At 35.1% G+C, this 17,851-nt stretch overlaps 2 protein-coding genes and 1 long non-coding RNA gene across 3 annotated transcripts; 1 reads left to right on the plus strand and 2 right to left on the minus strand.

Moving 5' to 3' along the window:
- The first annotated feature begins 662 nt into the window (after window positions 1–662).
- LOC107841758 lies at window positions 663–6,984 on the plus strand. The gene is made up of 2 exons (XM_016685592.2): window positions 663–869; window positions 4,688–6,984. The coding sequence occupies exon 2, from the start codon at window positions 4,781–4,783 to the stop codon at window positions 6,497–6,499; it is 1,719 nt and encodes a 572-aa protein (XP_016541078.1). The 5' UTR covers window positions 663–869; window positions 4,688–4,780; the 3' UTR covers window positions 6,500–6,984.
- A 3,133-nt stretch (window positions 6,985–10,117) lies between these two features.
- Window positions 10,118–11,240, minus strand: LOC124887239. The gene is made up of 2 exons (XR_007044601.1): window positions 10,922–11,240; window positions 10,118–10,268 (listed from the first exon to the last, which is right to left on the minus strand). It is a non-coding gene; the product is annotated as an uncharacterized LOC124887239 (long non-coding RNA).
- A 1,959-nt stretch (window positions 11,241–13,199) lies between these two features.
- LOC107841759 (serine/threonine protein phosphatase 2A 57 kDa regulatory subunit B' kappa isoform) lies at window positions 13,200–17,851 on the minus strand. Its single transcript, XM_047396521.1, has 2 exons — window positions 16,357–17,851; window positions 13,200–13,727 (listed from the first exon to the last, which is right to left on the minus strand). Exons 1-2 carry the CDS (start codon window positions 17,512–17,514, stop codon window positions 13,365–13,367), a joined length of 1,521 nt encoding a protein of 506 aa, XP_047252477.1. The 5' UTR covers window positions 17,515–17,851; the 3' UTR covers window positions 13,200–13,364.

The raw sequence follows: 17,851 nt of genomic DNA on the forward strand, positions 1-17,851 counted from the left end.
CTCTAGATTTCTTCTCGAAGGCCTTCTGAGATGTTATATCAAATTAATAGATACACAATACATGACTGTATATAATCTTTAAATATATAATTATAATTAATTAATATGCATTCATTTTTATAAATCACTTAAGTAAAAGTCGTAGTCAAATTTGATAATACGTTTTGACAGTGCTATCTATCAAATAAAAGGCATGCTAGCTAGGTGATCGAAATTGCTTAGGTAAGTGAGGACTCACTCACTGATATATTCCTTATTTATTTAATACTTTCTTCTATCTATATAATTAATTTAAAAGACGACCTTGCTACAGCCCGGACTACAAGATAAACTATAGTTTTTGCACTACTTGATTGATTGATAAGAAATTTTTTTCTTAAGAATTGGAAAATTCTTTGCAAAAATGATAACCCTCTCTTCTGCTACGGGTGAACTGTTGAATAAAATCATGTTGTTCAGTTGGAAACATAAACTAAAAAAAATATGAATAAATTTATATTTTAAATGCTTACCTCTCAATCATTATAGCATGTTAACTATATAATTTAACTCCAATTTCCCATCCCAAAAGTGAAAAGTTTTGGACTTGTAAATGTAGTAGCACATAAATTTCTTATGGTAAAAAAATATAAATAACTTAAAATGGGAGAATGATAATTCTATCACACAAATAACTAAAATTAATATACAAAGGCCAACTTTGTCTCTTTAGAATTAATACAATATACGGGTCAAATACAAATATTTTCTCCTTCTCTATTAAACATAAACAAATTAGGGTTTCGAGAAATCGTCCAAAGTGATCGGAAATTCCCAAATCAACCTCCGCCGTCAGCCCATCGCCGCCGTCGCACTTCTCCGAAATTTAGGTAAAATCTCACAAATTCCTTAATTTCGTTAATTAATTAATTAATTTGAAAAATGTTACTTTAACGTGTGCTATTCTCTTCTCCCTCCGTTGCATTTTAGTTGGGCACATATCATTTTACACGCCGATTAAGAAATCATGATTGAACGATGAATTTTACTATTTTACCCTTTACCTATATTAGTGATATTCATTGAGCGTAGGAATGAACATTGGAAGTGTAATTGTGAATATTTAATGTGTCCTATTAATTATAGGGGTAAAATGAAAAAAAATAACTAAAATGGGACGAAGGGAGTAGTTATATTAACCGTTGTGTTCGAGCCAACTTGCATGTATCTCTAGTAATTCCATGGAATACCTGTCATCAGTGACAGGTATCAGGTAAGTCTGTCCATCGAGGCTAGGATATTCCATTGTTCGATGTCTTGTAGTAGTATTATTTTAGAATTTTTTTGGTCATAAATTAGTTGTATCAATCCGTGATGTTTTTGTGACATGGGGTTTATCTAGGTCTATATTGTTCAGATTCTTCGAAAATGTTAACGGGCGAGTGTCGGATTCTCCAAAAACAGTGTATTTCTGGAGAATCTTTATGTTGACTCTTCACAATTGGTTGCTCACATGCTTGTAGATTAGGCAGGTTCGGGGAGGTGATTTTTGAGTCAGGTAACTCTGTCCGCCGAGGCTAGGAAACTATATCATTCAATGTTTAGTGGTAGTATTATTTTAGAAATTCTTTTATTAGAAATTCGTTGTATCAATCCATGATGTTTTTATGTGACACGAGGTTTATCTAGGTCTATGTTGTTTAGACTCTCCAAAATGTTAAGGGGTGAGTGTTGGATTCTCCAAAAATGGTGTACTTTTGGAGAATCGTTATGTTGACTCTTCAGAATTGGTTGCTCACAATCTTGTAGATTAGGTAGGTTCGGGGAAGTGGTTTTTGAATCAGGTAACTCTGTCTACCGAAGCTAGGAGACTGTATCATTCAATGTTTAGTAGTAGTAGTATTTTAGAAATTCTTTTATTAGAAATTAGTTGTATCAATCCATGATGTTTTTATGTGACATGGGGTTTATCTAGGTCTGTGTTGTTCAGACTCTTCGAAAATGTTAATGGGTGTGTGTTGGATTCTCCAAAAATAGTGTATTTTGGAGAATTTGACACTTGTGCGGCAATGAAATCTAGGTTGAACTTTCAAGATTGGTTGTCACATGTTGTTAGATTAGGCAAGGTTCGAGGAGGTGATTTGAATCATTATGGATTTGATGTGAAGCTGATTTTTTTTATCGAAACGAACTTGAGTGTGATTTAGGATTGAAGTCCATTCTCAAAGAGCCGCCGAGTGGTTGTTTCGATGGGTTCCATGCTAAATAATTGGCGTAATGTTTTTGCAACCAATTCACTTTGAGTGAGATAGAGACTAGAAAAGAGTAATTTCTACGAAGGAATGCAAAAAGCAAAAGTAACGTTCTGGGTCCCCACCAATGCAAAAGCAAAGGGAACAAAGATAATTAGATACCTTGTTTTGGAAGTAGGTTGAGAACCATGAGGTCTTAGGTTTAAATGTCAGGAGAGACAAAAACATGAGGTGATTTCTTCTCATTTGTCCTAACCTTGGTGGATCGAATTACTCGATACCTGTTACTGGTGGGCGATGACAGATATCCCATGGAACTAGTCTAGGTGCGAAAGTTGGCCCAAACACCACTGTTATTTAAAAAAAGAAAATTGGGTACCTTCCCGAGACATCAAATTTCTTGGTTATGACAAAGAAAAATAGTGTTTGTCCTCGAAAAGTAGTGTTTGTCCTCGAAGGCCTCTGACTCAGTTTGAAATGGATTAGGTGGGACATCTTACTGCATGGGTTGGATTAGCAATTTAATTATTTTCTTTGATTGTAGGAAATATTTATCAATCTATCATTATAAATCCCATTTTGTTGGGAATTTATAAAGAAAAAATCCATTGTTTTATCCTTAATTTGGATTGAATATTTCTCTATTCTACTAAATTTTATGTTTGGAAGATCTTTAGTAGGAGAGTATTATTACTCCTCCATCCCATTTTATGTGTCATCATTTCCTTTTTTGTCCGTCCCAAAAAGAATATCACCTTTCCTTATTTAGTAACTATTTAAAGACACAGTTTCACTTTTACCCTTATTGGTCCCACTTATAAGACCTCATTTAATTAAAAATAATAATAATATATTATTTTAATAAAGGACAACCTCTCTACTTCTTTAGAGGTAGTGGTATGGACTGCGTGCATTCTACCCTCCCCAGACCCCACGATGTGGGAATATACTCGGTTTGTTGTTGTTGTTGTTATTTTAATAAAGGACAATTTGGTAAAAAGCATTAAGTCTTTACTTATTTTTTAAACTCTGTGCCCGGTCAAATTATGACACATAAAATGGGACGGAGGGAGTATTATTATTATTATTATTTGGTTGGGATTATGCAACAGGTCATAACCTTACAACCTGTTGCATTTATTCTATGTTCAAGCTTACGACTTGCTTGTGTTAAGTGAAATGTATTGAGTTTCAATTTGTCGCTTTTATTTAGACATATAAGTGATTTCATTTGTTTGTCATTTTAGAATTCAGTCTTCTTAGAAAGCTGATTTGTTCCAAAATCCCATAGTGATCTCTTTATAGCCAATCAATGCATAATATTAGACATGATATTATGATTTCAAATGGGATTTTTGCATTATGTCCATCAAAGCCTCATTCCAAGTCAACCTCAAGCGTCACGTCAGTGAACTTGAACTCCAAATATTCGGTCTTGGTCCTACAAGTTGACTCTGTATAATACTCTTAAAAATTATTGAGGTATAAAGTTCGGCTGAAGACCAGGTCAGGAAGCCATATAGCTTAGTCGTATCCAGTCATAAAAGTAGAGAGGTCAAACTGATGTATATATTGACTGAGATCTCCCTTATCTCAGACAATGATATTGCTATGTTATTAATGCTGTTGCATAGAGTCATGGCTAAAGTTTTAACTCCTATATTTCCGAGAAAGATGGTTTTGGAGTTGTCTATTTTAATAACCTAGGACTTGATAGGTGTAAAGTCCTCCTTTGTCCGTTTCCTTAAGAACCCTGGGATTGTGGAGCATCATCTAGGAGTGTTTGCTTCATCTGCCTGAATGTTTCTAATATGTATAAACTTGTTCAATATTTTTTTGGCTGTGTATTTCAGTGATATAATCAAGGAAGAAATCTCAGTTAACTATAGTAGTTGGCAAATGTAATATTTTCCACTAATGGCGATAACTCTGTTTATTTCGATTTTTTGTTTGGTTTTATAAGGTTTCCGGTCTGTTTTACTGTAAGCTGATGCCAAGAATAGGTTTCTGTTACCTTTTTCTATTTCTTAAAAAACTAAACCTTTACGGTGTCATGTATACCTATTGTACATGGGTTAATGTCCCTGTTGGATTTGCTTTCTGATGGATGATGGATGTCATTTACTGATATTTGTTTTTTTTGTAACTTATAGATAAAGGAATGTTTGCGTTCCTGAATAGTTCATATGGATACATGGTATCTAAATGCACTTATTCGACGGATTACTGAAAGCAGTTTGGGAAAGAATTATTATCCTGAACAGCTGTTATACCTGCATGTGTTGTGTTTATGACACAGTTGATTGTGATGACATTAACCTGTCCTAGTAACTAGGTCGAGCAGAAGTCACGTTGTTTAATGTGCATGGTTGCAAATGCTTGAGAGAATTCAGGAAAAGTTTGTGAATTTTCGAACTGCTTGCCCATGCTAATGTAGTTTCCTATTGAATATTCAGGTTTGAATGCATTGACTGCTTTCTTCAGTTCCTTCACATGTCAATTCCCAATAAGTTATGTGGTGACTTTAGCTATTTAAAAGTGGCATTCTCATGAATCGTTATTCCATGGAGAATCAAAACATTTTTGTTGGCCAAGAGTTTCCTGATGTCAAGGCCTTCCGCAGTGCAATTAAAGAGGCTGCTATTGCACAACATTTTGAGCTTCGCATAGTAAAAAGTGATCTGATTCGCTACATTGCTAAATGTGCCTCAGAAGGTTGTCCGTGGCGTATTCGTGCTATTAAGCTTCCCAATGTTCCTACCTTTACTATAAGAAGCCTTGAGGGAACACATACCTGCGGGAAAAATGCACAAAACGGACATCATCAGGCTTCTGTTGATTGGATAGTGAACTTCATAGAGGAGCGTTTGCGTGATAACATAAATTACAAGCCAAAAGACATTTTGCATGATATTTATAAGCAGTACGGTATAACTATACCATACAAGCAAGCTTGGAGAGCCAAGGAAAGAGGGCTGCAAGCGATATATGGATCTTCCGAAGAAGGGTACTGTCTGTTACCTGCATATTGTGAGCAAATCAAGAAGACAAATCCTGGAAGTCATGCTGAGGTTTTTACAGCTGGTTCAGATGGTCGGTTTCAGAGGTTCTTCATTTCCTTTTATGCTTCTCTTCATGGGTTCCTGAATGGTTGCTTGCCTGTTATTTGTCTTGGTGGTATCCAGCTTAAGAGCAAATACTTGGGTACTTTACTATCAGCGACTTCTTTTGATGCTGATGGTGGAGTGTTTCCGCTTGCTTTTGGTGTTGTCGATGAAGAAAATGATGATAGCTGGATGTGGTTCTTGTTAGAGTTGCGCAAAGCGCTAGACATGAGCACTGAGAAGATACCACCTCTTACATTTCTGTCTGATGGACAGAAGAGTATTGCGGATGCTGTGAAAAAGAAATTTCCCTCTTCTTGTCATGCAATTTGTATGCAGTATCTGAGTGAAAGCATCAGCAAAGAGTTCAAGAATTCAAGGGTTGTTCAACTCCTATGGAAAGCCGCATATTCTACGTCCATCATGGGGTTTAAAGAGAAAATGGCGGAAATTGAGGAGGTTTCTTCAGATGCAGCAACGTGGCTTCAACAGTATCCTCCTTCACGCTGGGCATTAATACATTTTGACGGAACAAGATATGGTCATTTCTCGTCAAACATTAATGAGTTCAATAAATGGATTCTTGAAGCTCGAGAGCTTCCTATTATTCAGGTGATTAAACGGATTCACTGTAAGTTAACTGAAGAGTTTGAGCAGCGGCGATCAAGTTGTAGCACGTGGAGTTCTACCCTTGCTCCATCTGCTGAGAAGCGCATTATGGATGGAAGAACTCATGCTTCGACATATCAGGTACTAAGGTCAGATGAAGTTGAATTTGAAGTTATCTCAGCAGAGCGTTCAGACATCGTGAATACAGGTACACGATCTTGTTCTTGCCGTGATTGGCAGTTGTATAGGATACCTTGTTCTCATGGCATTGCTGCTCTCGAATCATGTAAAAAGGATGTTTACGCCTTCACAGAGAAATATTTCACTGCAGACAGTTATCGTGAGAGTTATAGTAAAGAGGTACACCCCATCCCTGATAAACTCGAATGGTCAAGAACCCGAATAGTCCGACCACCCAAGTGTCGTCGCCCACCAGGACGACCTGAAAAGAAGCGGTTATGCGTGGAAGATCTTAATCGTGAAAAACATACTGTCCATTGTAGTAAGTGCAATCAAACAGGACATTACAAGACAACCTGCAAAGAGGTTGTTTAGAGTACACAACAGTTGTAGATGTGTAGCCACCCCACCCCAACCCCCCTATTTTCTTTCGAGAACTGAAAAGTTTTCGAGGCATGCTTTGAACCGATGGATACTTGGCCTGTCCCTCTCCCTTCTCCATGGAAAGGGTAGCGCCCCTTATCGAAGTTTTTCATTTTTGTAAGGTTCTTTTCTTGGAGATAGAATTAGAAAATATTGTAGAAAGATGTGATTAGAGGTCTCAACTGCCTTTATATCTATGTTGAAGCATTATATGCTGTTCAAATATTGTAAAAAGGGTTGCTTATTAGAAAATATTGTAGAAAGATGTGATTAGAGGTCTCAACTGCCTTTATATATATGTTGAAGCATTATATGCTGTTCAAATATTGTAAAAAGGGTTGCTTATTACACCCCAAAACTGTTTCTCAATGACACTGAGGAAGTGTGTTTTATAATTTGGTTGGTTTCTGTTATTAAAAAGTTCAAGATTTGGTTTACTATGTTCTTACTCATACAATTAATTAAAAGAGGAGGCATTAAGTATCCTCTAAAACTTTTTTCGAATTATCAGTTACACACCACGAAAATTTTTATTTTGTATGAGATGCGGCTTGTCATAGAGGGATTTATTATTTGACATTTGGAATTTGTGGGACCCAACTTTCATTACTTTGCCATATTATTTTATCCATAACCATCTCCCTCTTCACCTTTTTATTTTAATTCATGTTCTCACTTTTTTTTTTTTATAAATAACATAAATACCAACCCTTTTAGAAGAAATTACACTCTCTCCTACTTTTTTAATTACTTTACTCTCTCTCCCTATTAATATACATAACATAGTCAATATATACATAACATTCTGTGTATATGTTGAGATTTTTGTAATATATTTAGGGAGTTGAGATCTTTTGTAATATTGGAAACATAAATTATGTATTTGTGTAATTTTTAATTTTTTTATTTTTTGAAAATTCCACTCAATTTTTGTTCTTTCTTTGAATTCTTATATTCTCTTTCAACGTGTAATTAATTTTGAATTTTTATTTTATTATTTTATAAAACTTTTTGTGTGCATATTAATTAATATAATTTAAAATTTATAATATGCATTGAAGAATTGTACTATGTCACCATATTGACATACTCATTTCATCTCAAGAGAAAAATTAGAGTTGACGTTGTGTTTGATCATGAATGTAATTGGAGTTATTTTTAAATTTTTGTGAGAGAAGTAAGTAGGCGTTTGGCCATAAATATTATTCACAATATTTTGTAATACATTTTCACTTTATTTTTGAAATACTTGTTTGGCCATGAAAATCAAATATGTATTTCGAAATATATTTTCATAATTTTTTATTTTTTGAAAAAAAAAATTGAATTCAAGTTTTTCTACCACTTTATAAAAAAGTACATCCAAAGTCTAAAACATTTTTAAAAAATACTATGACCAAACACTATTTCAACTTCAAAAATACCAAATAACTAAAGTGAATATGTTTTTGATTTTCATGGCCAAACGGATCCTAAGAGTGAAGAAGGTTTACTTGTTTGAACTTTTCTAAATACAACTTTAAATTGTATTTGACATTCTCATGGTTAAACACTAACTTAAAAGTTGTATTTAAAATAAAGTAAAAAAAAATTGAGAAAATGGAAAAAATTATCATGATCAAACAGACACTTGACAAAGAATTAATTATTAGGAACTAGAATTTCTGTAAATATTGCAATATTTCAGCGAGAAAATTCTGGAAAAAATAATATAAAGGTGGAAAGATGAAAAATAGTTGCAAATAATAGATTGCACAAAGAGATTATACACCATTTAATTTTGGTGGCATTGACATTGAATTTGAAAAAGAAAAATAAGAAGATGAAAAATGGTGAAGATGTCACAAAGGTAAAGAAGTAAAGAAGGCTAGTGAACCCCCCACAAGCCACATGTCAATCAAATAATAGGGCCTCATACAACTTTTGTTGGTTGTATGAGACTCAAAATAAAATTTATCACACGCTTAAATTTTATGGGTAATCGTTTACCTCACTAATCCCTAGACAACGTGGACTCTGATAATGAAAACATTTATGTTGATTCAAATGAATCATCATGTTTAACCTCCCTTTGGCCAACATTTCTTTATACACCGTTTAAACTCAAGTTATTTTTATTTTGTTTTCACCATGTGTTTAGTATCTGATTCGAATACGCTTCGCGTATATGACTTACTTAAGGAGAGAATGCTCCCTAACAAGATTTCTTATATATTCAGGCAGTGACAGAGCTAGGATTTTCACTAAGAGGGTTCATTAGTGAACATACAAACTAATCGAAGAGAGTTTAACATCTACTATATATACATAAAAAATAATTTTAACTATGTATATAAAGCATAATTTTTCCAACGAAGGAAACCCCTGCTTGAAGGGTAGGTTCGCCCCTGTTAATAAAAGGATTAAATTCGAGATAGTTAAAAAATGAAAGGATCTTATTCATCCCACGAGTCCCATAAACTCATCACTTATGCCAATGTTAATCAGATTAGGAAGAGCTAATAGGCAATTAATTTCTAACAGTTATATTAACTACAATTAATGAAAACATAAATACTAGTTATTCATTCACTGATAAAACCAACAAAATTGCTAACGTACGTACAAAAAAAATCCATTAAGTTATATATATATGTATTAACTATATGATTTTTTTTAAAAAAATTTCTATCAGTATAATTTAACTTGTTATAACAAAACGAAGAAAGGTGAGAGCATGGATCCACTATCTATTGTTGCTGTCACAGGGGGGATGGTTGGACAAATAGGGATTCTCTTATTTTGGTGTCGACCTATCTATAACTGTGTTCGGAGATTTGTTGACTGTCTCAGAAACCCACGACCTCTGCCTCCTCAAGAAGAAATTAACGAAAAGATCTTGAATGGTTTGAAAGATCGATTTCATTTCTGAAACAATCTAGAGGCGCGGATTTAATCTTCGTTTTCATTTTGTACTATGTATACGTATTCAGTGACGTATACAAGATTTTATGCAAGTAATGTTCTATCTATCGTCATAATTCAACTTGTTAATGAATTCAATTTGTGTCTAATAAGAATATATTAAAATTTTCGATTTCAAGATTTTACTTCTTGTTTACAACTAACTTTTATTTTGTAGTATTATTTTCAAGTGGTGTTAAAAATAGTACTATTTAAAAAGTATATAGTTACATTTATGTATTAAAAAATTATGAAATTATGTCGGATAACTTTTTTTAGAGAACACGAAAGTTGTAAGGTCAAATTCATCGACATCTAGTATTCTTTCAAATCATGTTAAAGATTATTACTCCTTTAATAAGTGAAAATAGTATCGTAAAACATAATGTAAGTACTTTATAACAAATTAAATTGTATTCATGGTGTAAATTGATAAATCCATAATGATATCGTATAACAAGATGAATTTTAAAGTTCGCTTGTTTAGGAGGAATTAATTAAAAGAATTAAAAAAAACATAGGATAGTAAATAGAATAATTGATTAATAGTAGTAATATGTAGCGCCAATAATTTTATTGAAACATCAATATTACCAATAACAAATCTTACAAAGTAATTCATATCTATTTTGCTTGGATCCTAAAGAATTATTATCGTATTTATATCGAATCATGTAAAGATACATAATTTTTGAATAATACATGCTAATTTCTAGTTCAAATACAGCAACAACAGGCCCTCTCCTTGCAGCAAAAGCAGCAACACATCGCGAACATACTGCATTTTCAAGATTTATAAAATTCCACCTAAAATAAAAATTTAAACATACAAAAATATAAATATAAATATAAATATACTTATCTAGTCAACCATACTTCTTATTTCGAATTATTTAAGAAAAATTCAATATTTAAAAGATTCACCGTGGTTATATTATACTTACTCTAGCACGCTAGCTGTCAGTCTACTGCAACCTTCCTCTTTTATCCGGTTTAATACCGGTTATGCAACCGGTTTAATACCAGTTATGCAATAAGAATTTGGATATACACGTATTATTTGCAAATAGTATTGTGTTTTATAATTTTATTTTAACTTCAACTTGAAATAAAAAATTCGAAATTGAAAAAACTGATTCATAGAATATTTCAAGTAAAATAATTGACGGCTCTCGGTCTCTCACTCACAAAACATCAAATTCATTTATGAAAAAAGTAAAATTTAATTCCAAATAATAATTTCAACTTCTAAGTTACAAAAAATCCTATTCGACTTCCACTTTAACTTCAAATACTATTTTCTGAAGAAAAAAAATTGGGATCCCAATTATCATATAGCTCTAATATTTTTTTCCTAAGAAAGTAAATTGAAAAATAACTTTTAAAAATTTTTAAAAATATATATATAATGAGAATTATTATAATACAAACCAAGCATAGAGGCATCCTTTTTCTTCATGGCACCTTTGGACATCATCATAATATGACATATTTTGATATTTTGGAGGAGCTTCCATTTTCTTTCTTTTTCTTTTTTTACGTTTTTGTTTTCCTCTATTATTTTCTTTGTATGAAAATATATTGAAGATTACTTAATAAAAAGAATGTGAAAGTAGATAAGAATATTAAAGAACTTGAGGTGAATAATTAATGATGGAGGCTGAGAAAACAAATACTCCCTCCGTCCCATTTTACCCATCCCAAATTGGCTAAATTGACGTCTCATTTTACTTATCAAGATAAAACAAACTTTTCTTTCCATGTTTTACCCTTTGCATTGATTACCTTTTCTTTAAATTAAAATGTAAACATCATTTAATAGGAGTACTTTGATAAACTAACCATGTTATTTATTATTTTTCTTAATTGTTGTGTTATCCCAATTTGGGACAAATAAAATGGGACGGAGGAAGTAGGTGATAAGTTGTCTAATTAATATGGTCAGCTTAGTCAACTCTATTATTTCATCGGGTATTTGTCAACATAAAATTTTTGTAAACTTTAATTATTCTATCGAGTAGTTGTTATCTTATAGATAACTTTGTCCAACAAGTACGGATGGAGCTATAATGATCAAAGGAAGGTGCGTTCACTCGGCTAAAACATTATATCGGTGAAGTTATAGCGATAGATGGTCAATTAAACACCTTCCATCAAAAATTATATTTTATATAGGTCAAATATTATTTTTATGTACATATATTAACTTTTTAACACGTTTAGCAAACTTTTTTTTCTTTGCAATTGTCAACAACTATAAAGCAAATAGTAAGAAAAATAGATTTTTTTTTTGGACAGTTATTAATGGAAGACAACTATGCAAGTGTATAATTCAAGTAGACAATAATATGGTTCACATGTATATGTATCCCAACATGTTATGACCCTAGCTGTCTTGTGAGCTACTCACATTTTCATGTCTTTCTGAGATTTGTAGTTTTGAGTTAAAAGCACTCAAATTTACTCATATAACTTGGTAAAAAGCAGACCGATGCACTAAAACTTCCGTTATGCGTGGGGTCTGAAGATGATTAGACCACAAGGGTCTATTGTACGTAGTCTTACTTTGCATTTCTGTCAAAGGTTACTTTCGCTTCTTGAATCCATAACCTCCTGGTTCTGAGGATGAACGAGATGAAAAGGGTCTATTGTACTTTGTACGCAGTCTTACCTAGCATTTCTGTCAAAGGTTGTTTCCGCGTCTTGAACCCTTAACCTTCTGGTCACACGACAATAACTATACTGGTTACTCCAAGGCTCCCCTTCATAACTCGTAACTTAGTTTGCATTTTTGCCAAAGATTGTCTCCACGACTTGATCGCATTGCCTCCTGGTCACATGGCAACAACTTTACCGATTACATAACTGTAAAATTGTACTAATACATGCATTGTTCCTCACAAGGGTGTTCCTCGTCACCCCGGCCAACGATGGTCGGGAACTTGCCCTTCCCCTTCAATGAGCCTTACTTGCCTCGTGAATCATGAACTACGCTTAACTAAAGGTTTCGAGTTCGAGCAAATAGGAGGCACATTTCCCTTTAATAGGCCTTACACCACACGATTTTCGATTCATCAGACCAGTTCACCAGCAATTACGACCCTCCCTCATCAAGGGCGGACCTAAGGCTAATTAGGTCTAATTTTTGGGTGCTCCGGAACCCATTAAATCCAACGCGGTTTAGGTATAATTATATAAAAAAAATGCATTAAAATTGATATACGACGTAGAAAAGCACCCGCTAAACCAAGAAGATAGAGGAGTGCTTTAGTTTTCAGACAAAACTTTAAAGCTTTCGGCGTCAATATGTGTGTTTGTACCTCCCGATCACCCACAACCACTAAATCCTTTTCGGCGTCAATATGTGTGTTCGTACTTCCCGATCACCCACAACCACCAAATCCTGGGTCCGCCACTGTCCCTCATCTAAAATACAACAAAAGCTGAAAGGGAAAAGCGGCAAACAAGCTCTTCATTTTCTTGAGAAAAGCATACTATGATGGTTCACTATTGATCTCGAAGAGTATATCGACTACAACAACAACAACATACCCAGTGTAGTCCCACGAGTGGAGAATCGAAGAGTATGACACGACTCAAAAAAAGAAAAACTGTGATGTAAGTGAGTACAACCAAATGACTTATCTTTTCTAAAAGCCAAAAGAAGAAGTAAATGGTAGCAGTCACTTAGCACAGCTATAGAAAATAGTTGAAATGTGAACATGTTGCCTTGTGGCATCCTCTATATACATTCATATTCCAAGACACAAAATCCATACACTAAAGAAACAGGAACATGCATGCTTCTTTTTTCACGAAATAAACCGCGTGAAATGAGAGCTACGATGGTTCATTCTATCGATCAACGATCAAATTAGCAAGAAATGAGACAGGTGGAAGGTTTTACCAAGCCTTGAATATTAGAAGGAATGGTAACAGGTTCATAATTAGCGACACTTTCTAGGCGTTCCCATGTCAACCTTCGTCTCTCGGCTGCTACATTTGACTTTGAATTTTCTTCTTCGAGCTTGCCTTGGCAGTCGAGTACGAGCTCTTCATCCATCTCAGAGAAGACTTTCCTCACATTTTGAGTCAGATTAAGAACAGCTTTATTCCAGTGGTTCTGGCTGTTCCGTTCTAAAGCTGAGATAATAATTGGCATGATCACGTGCCTGTTGTGCATCACGAGGTTAAGGACATTATCGTTGTTCCACAAGAAATGTGCTCTTTCAGCCACCTGCAAGTTCATTAAAAGCAGCAGGATAAGGTAATCGTTGCAAGCATTCAATTGTATGAACGAGTTCACAAAAGTCTGCTTTCGGGAGAAGAAGAAAACAGAAACAAGATTCGACAAGGTAATAAATTAATTCCCAACTGCACACACGCCTTGGGGTGCAGCCCTTCTCCGGACCTTGTGTGAACATGGGATGTTTCATGCATCGGGTTGCCCTTTTCCGTACAAGTGGAGTAAACTCTTTCCCCACCTTCTCCCACTAGAGAGGGGAAAGAGGAAGAAAATAAAATGCAACTACACCTCAATCGGCTATATGAATATTCGATATAAGTATATCTATTTAGCTCCATTTGGACCCATTTCATTCTGGTATTCCTTACAAGAAAGGATTATGCATCTTTTATCTCAAAAGTGGGATAGACGAAGTAATTAGCCTCTCGGGAGGAACATGGAGCTTCAAGCATTGGCAAGTATAGATATAATTATTGACAACCGTGGTGTCCGAGTCAACTTGGTGCACACCTTAACTAATTCAGCAGGATACCTGTTACCCCCCACAGACACAAATACCGGATAACACTGTCCATCAAGGCATGGACAGATCGAAAAAAGCCCCTAGTGCTTTTAACTTCACTGGGTTTCGAACTCGAGACCTTGGCAATGTATAAATATTAAGATAAACAAGATGCGAGAAGGCCCTTTCAAGGGCTAGAAGATATCCTGCAAAGGAAAGGGAGATGTAGCATGCTGATCAAGAGCCAATACATAGGGGGAGCTTTAGCACACCGGGCCGCCCTGCCCACTAATTACTATGGTTATGATGCTAGGTACACCGCGGTACAGTATAAAAAGAGTCTCTTACAAAGCTCTACTTCCAAAAGGTAGACGAAAATCCATCTGCAGTAGCTTGCTAGGAAAAGAAAATGTTTTTAAATATAAATCTTAAAGAATTCTACTGGTAAGAAAACTGTATCTTCTAAAAATTATATCACATAATATTAACAGATCGACAAAAGTTGAGGGTGCAATAAAATGAGGGGTAAGATATCGAAATCCAACTTCCACGGTCTTTGTTTTCCTTTTTCTTTTCACAAAGCCAGATTATAACGTTCAACTTAAAGTCAAAACTATTTATGTACGGCATATAAAGTTACAAACACCAGTCTACTAAATGCATGACATGACAAAACAATCATGCTTGATAACATCCTGAGCTTCACAAACAACACTTTAAAGTTGTTGACACGACATTTGAAGTTGAAAATTACCATAACCGTAAGCCTGAGAATTGAATTTGCTTATCTATCATTAATATGAAATTATTGCCTCCAGTCTGTTGACACTGAGACCACCAGTCCACCTTTGTGGAAGTATATGCAAGGTGGTAACTAGCAAGTGCCGTTTTCTTTTCTCCTAGAGAACTACCTTCTGACCATACTAAAGTAATTGTATTGAGAGATACAAGTACTTTATTATTTCTCTCAATATCGGTATTTTAAATTGAGTACTCACGTCTATGTTCTTAACTTTTTTTCCTCTACACACAATTTTGCATTTCAAAATTCAGAGAGAGGTCACCAACATGTTCGAGAAATAAAACGCTGATGGAATGGGCAGCCTAAGGGAACCTGGTCGTCCAAAGAATTCTTGAACAAGGCTCATGATTACAGTATACTACATCACGTTGGAGATTAATATGTCAAGTTATTCGAAGCAGTAATACAATTTACAGGTAGACAACATCGAAAAGGAGAAAAAGGAATATCTTTTGACTTTTGTAATACTCAGTTTTTCCAAGTAAGCACTAGGGATCTGTTAAACACGAAAACCATTCTCTCCATAAAAAGGATGTCAGAGTATGTCGAATAAATCTGAAATTAGTCTTAAAATCATTACCCAGCAGATTGGCTTTTTCCAACACTCCAGTATTTAGGTACTCAGGGGCTAGAGGAGAAAGGGTAAGAAAGGGAACACAAAGGTACCGTTATCACAAACACAAAGATGTTCAAGAGAAGTACTGTCATTCTATAGATAAATATGCAATCTAAATCTGAAAAATGATTAAAAGAAGATAGATGTTTGAAGCACGAGTTTGTTCCTTCCAATAAATATGAGGAAGCATGTGTACATTTTTTCCAAGGGTCTGCTGGAAACACCTTTCTACCTCCCAAGATAGGGGTAATGTCTGCGTACACAGTACCCTGCCCAGACCCCACTTGTGGGACTACACTGGGTATGTTGTTGCATGTGTGCAATTTGACTCCTAACAGAGCTTACTTCCCCACCCACCAAGTCCCCCAACCCTCTTTTCCATCACTTTAAAGAAGTCCTATCTGATATGCTCAATAACTATCCGCCCTTTAACCAGCAAAACAGTGTACAGAGAAGGAAAAAAAAAAGGCAGACCGGTACGCTAAAGCTCCCGCGAAGCACGGGGTCTAGGGAAGGGCTGGACTACAACGGTCTGTTGTACACAGCCTTACCCTGCAGTTCTACAAGAGGCTGTTTCCACGGCTTGAACCAGTGTCCTCCTGGTCATGTGGTAGCAACTTTACGGGTCCCCTTCGCAGAGAAGTGAGAGAATAAAAATAGTAATAGGCTGAGAACAAGCATTTTGATTAAGAAATACTACCTGGAAATGGGAGCTGTTAAGGCAATATCCTATACGACGAAACAGTGGCACCATGATCTTCTCAAACTCAGCAATACTGATCATTTCTAAAATTTCTTCCAATTCACTGATGAACATCAATTGTTTCTGGCTATTTGTCACTGGCCAATACCTCAACAATCTTGTTATCGCTATGCTAGCCAGATGTTGTTCCTTTTCTATGAACTGTACAACACAGTATGCTAACTGTTGATGATAGATACCCAGCGATTTTGGCTTGTGTAAAGGTATCAAGGCTCTAGAGAAGAATAATCTGTGCTCTTCCTTCAATGGTAAAGCAAAACCACTAATTACACTTCCGAAAACCTCCAGAAGCTCAGCAATTCCGTTATGTCTTTGTGTCTCAAAAGCGAAACGATAAAAGATATTGCTTACAGCCTTTCGGATAAAAGGCCTGTGCATCATGAACTTCCCATAAAGGCGATGCAATATTGATTTCAAGCATTCTCTTTCTCTTGGGTCCTCAGAATCAAATAGGTCAAGCAGTTTCAACATGAAAGAATGGTTTACGTATTTCTTAGCAACCTTTGCATCAAGAGAGCCTTGACTGATAACGCTAAGGAACAAGTCATACACAAGTTGTAAATGACACCAAGCTGGATCAAACATTGGTTCATCCTCTTCACTTTCACCACGAACTGAGAGATACTTGGGAGGAAAAGTTCTGAACACGTTAACTGCACACATTTTACAGACTGCAGCGATTGCTGATTCCGTGAATCTTGCAGATCCTGAAGCAACAAAATCATTCAGCTCCAGCAAAACTTGTCGTTTCAAGTCCTTCTCAGCGGAGTCTTTATCGGGATCATTGAAATCATAAATTGTACAGCAGAGATTCAACTTGCTTACAAATAAGCTTTGCTTCTCCGCATTTGAAACATCTTTAAAGGGCACATGTGGTGCCACGGACTCACCACCAGCCACAATACTTGCAGGAAAGATTGCTGTCGACATCCGTTTTACTACATTCAGCCTGTTTGCTATGACAGTGCAACTATTGGTAAATTGAATTCCACTCCCCAAATTTGAGGTGTTGTTGCAGGAATTGCTTCCCGCTGAATCAAACGTATCACATTTTGATGATTTCCTAGGAAGTTTTGCAAGAATTTGCTTAAGCATAGTAGCGTTGCTTCAACTTGCAGCAAGACTAAACCTAAGCCAACACTCCAAAACAATCTACCTATGCATATTTCAACGAAAAAAGTATAAGAACACAAACCAGGAGACCACAAACTTTGAAGAAAATAACAGATCTTGCGGCAACCATAAGCGAAATGTTCAGAAGACAGCGCTATTATCAGAATTACATCACTTTTTTCATCTAAAAGCTCATTGAATTCAAAATCTCAATCCCAAATCCACCTATTTACAGTTGCATAAATCTCAGATCTGGGATAGGATTCACACAGATGCCACCACAACCAAAAACGGAACACTGAACAAGATTAAATATTAG

This window comes from Capsicum annuum, chromosome 9, assembly GCF_002878395.1.
Source record: "Capsicum annuum cultivar UCD-10X-F1 chromosome 9, UCD10Xv1.1, whole genome shotgun sequence".
Classification (NCBI taxonomy): Eukaryota; Viridiplantae; Streptophyta; class Magnoliopsida; order Solanales; family Solanaceae; genus Capsicum; species Capsicum annuum.

Coding starts and splice junctions, on each gene's coding strand:
- LOC107841759 (XM_047396521.1), bottom strand. CDS start 17,514: ATGCTTAAGCAAATTCTTGCAAAACTTCCTAGGAAATCATCAAAATGT. Junction 13,728..16,356: donor TTAACAGCTCCCATTTCCAG/GTAGTATTTCTT, acceptor ATGAACTTGCAG/GTGGCTGAAAGAGCACATTT.
- LOC107841758 (XM_016685592.2), top strand. CDS start 4,781: ATGAATCGTTATTCCATGGAGAATCAAAACATTTTTGTTGGCCAAGAG.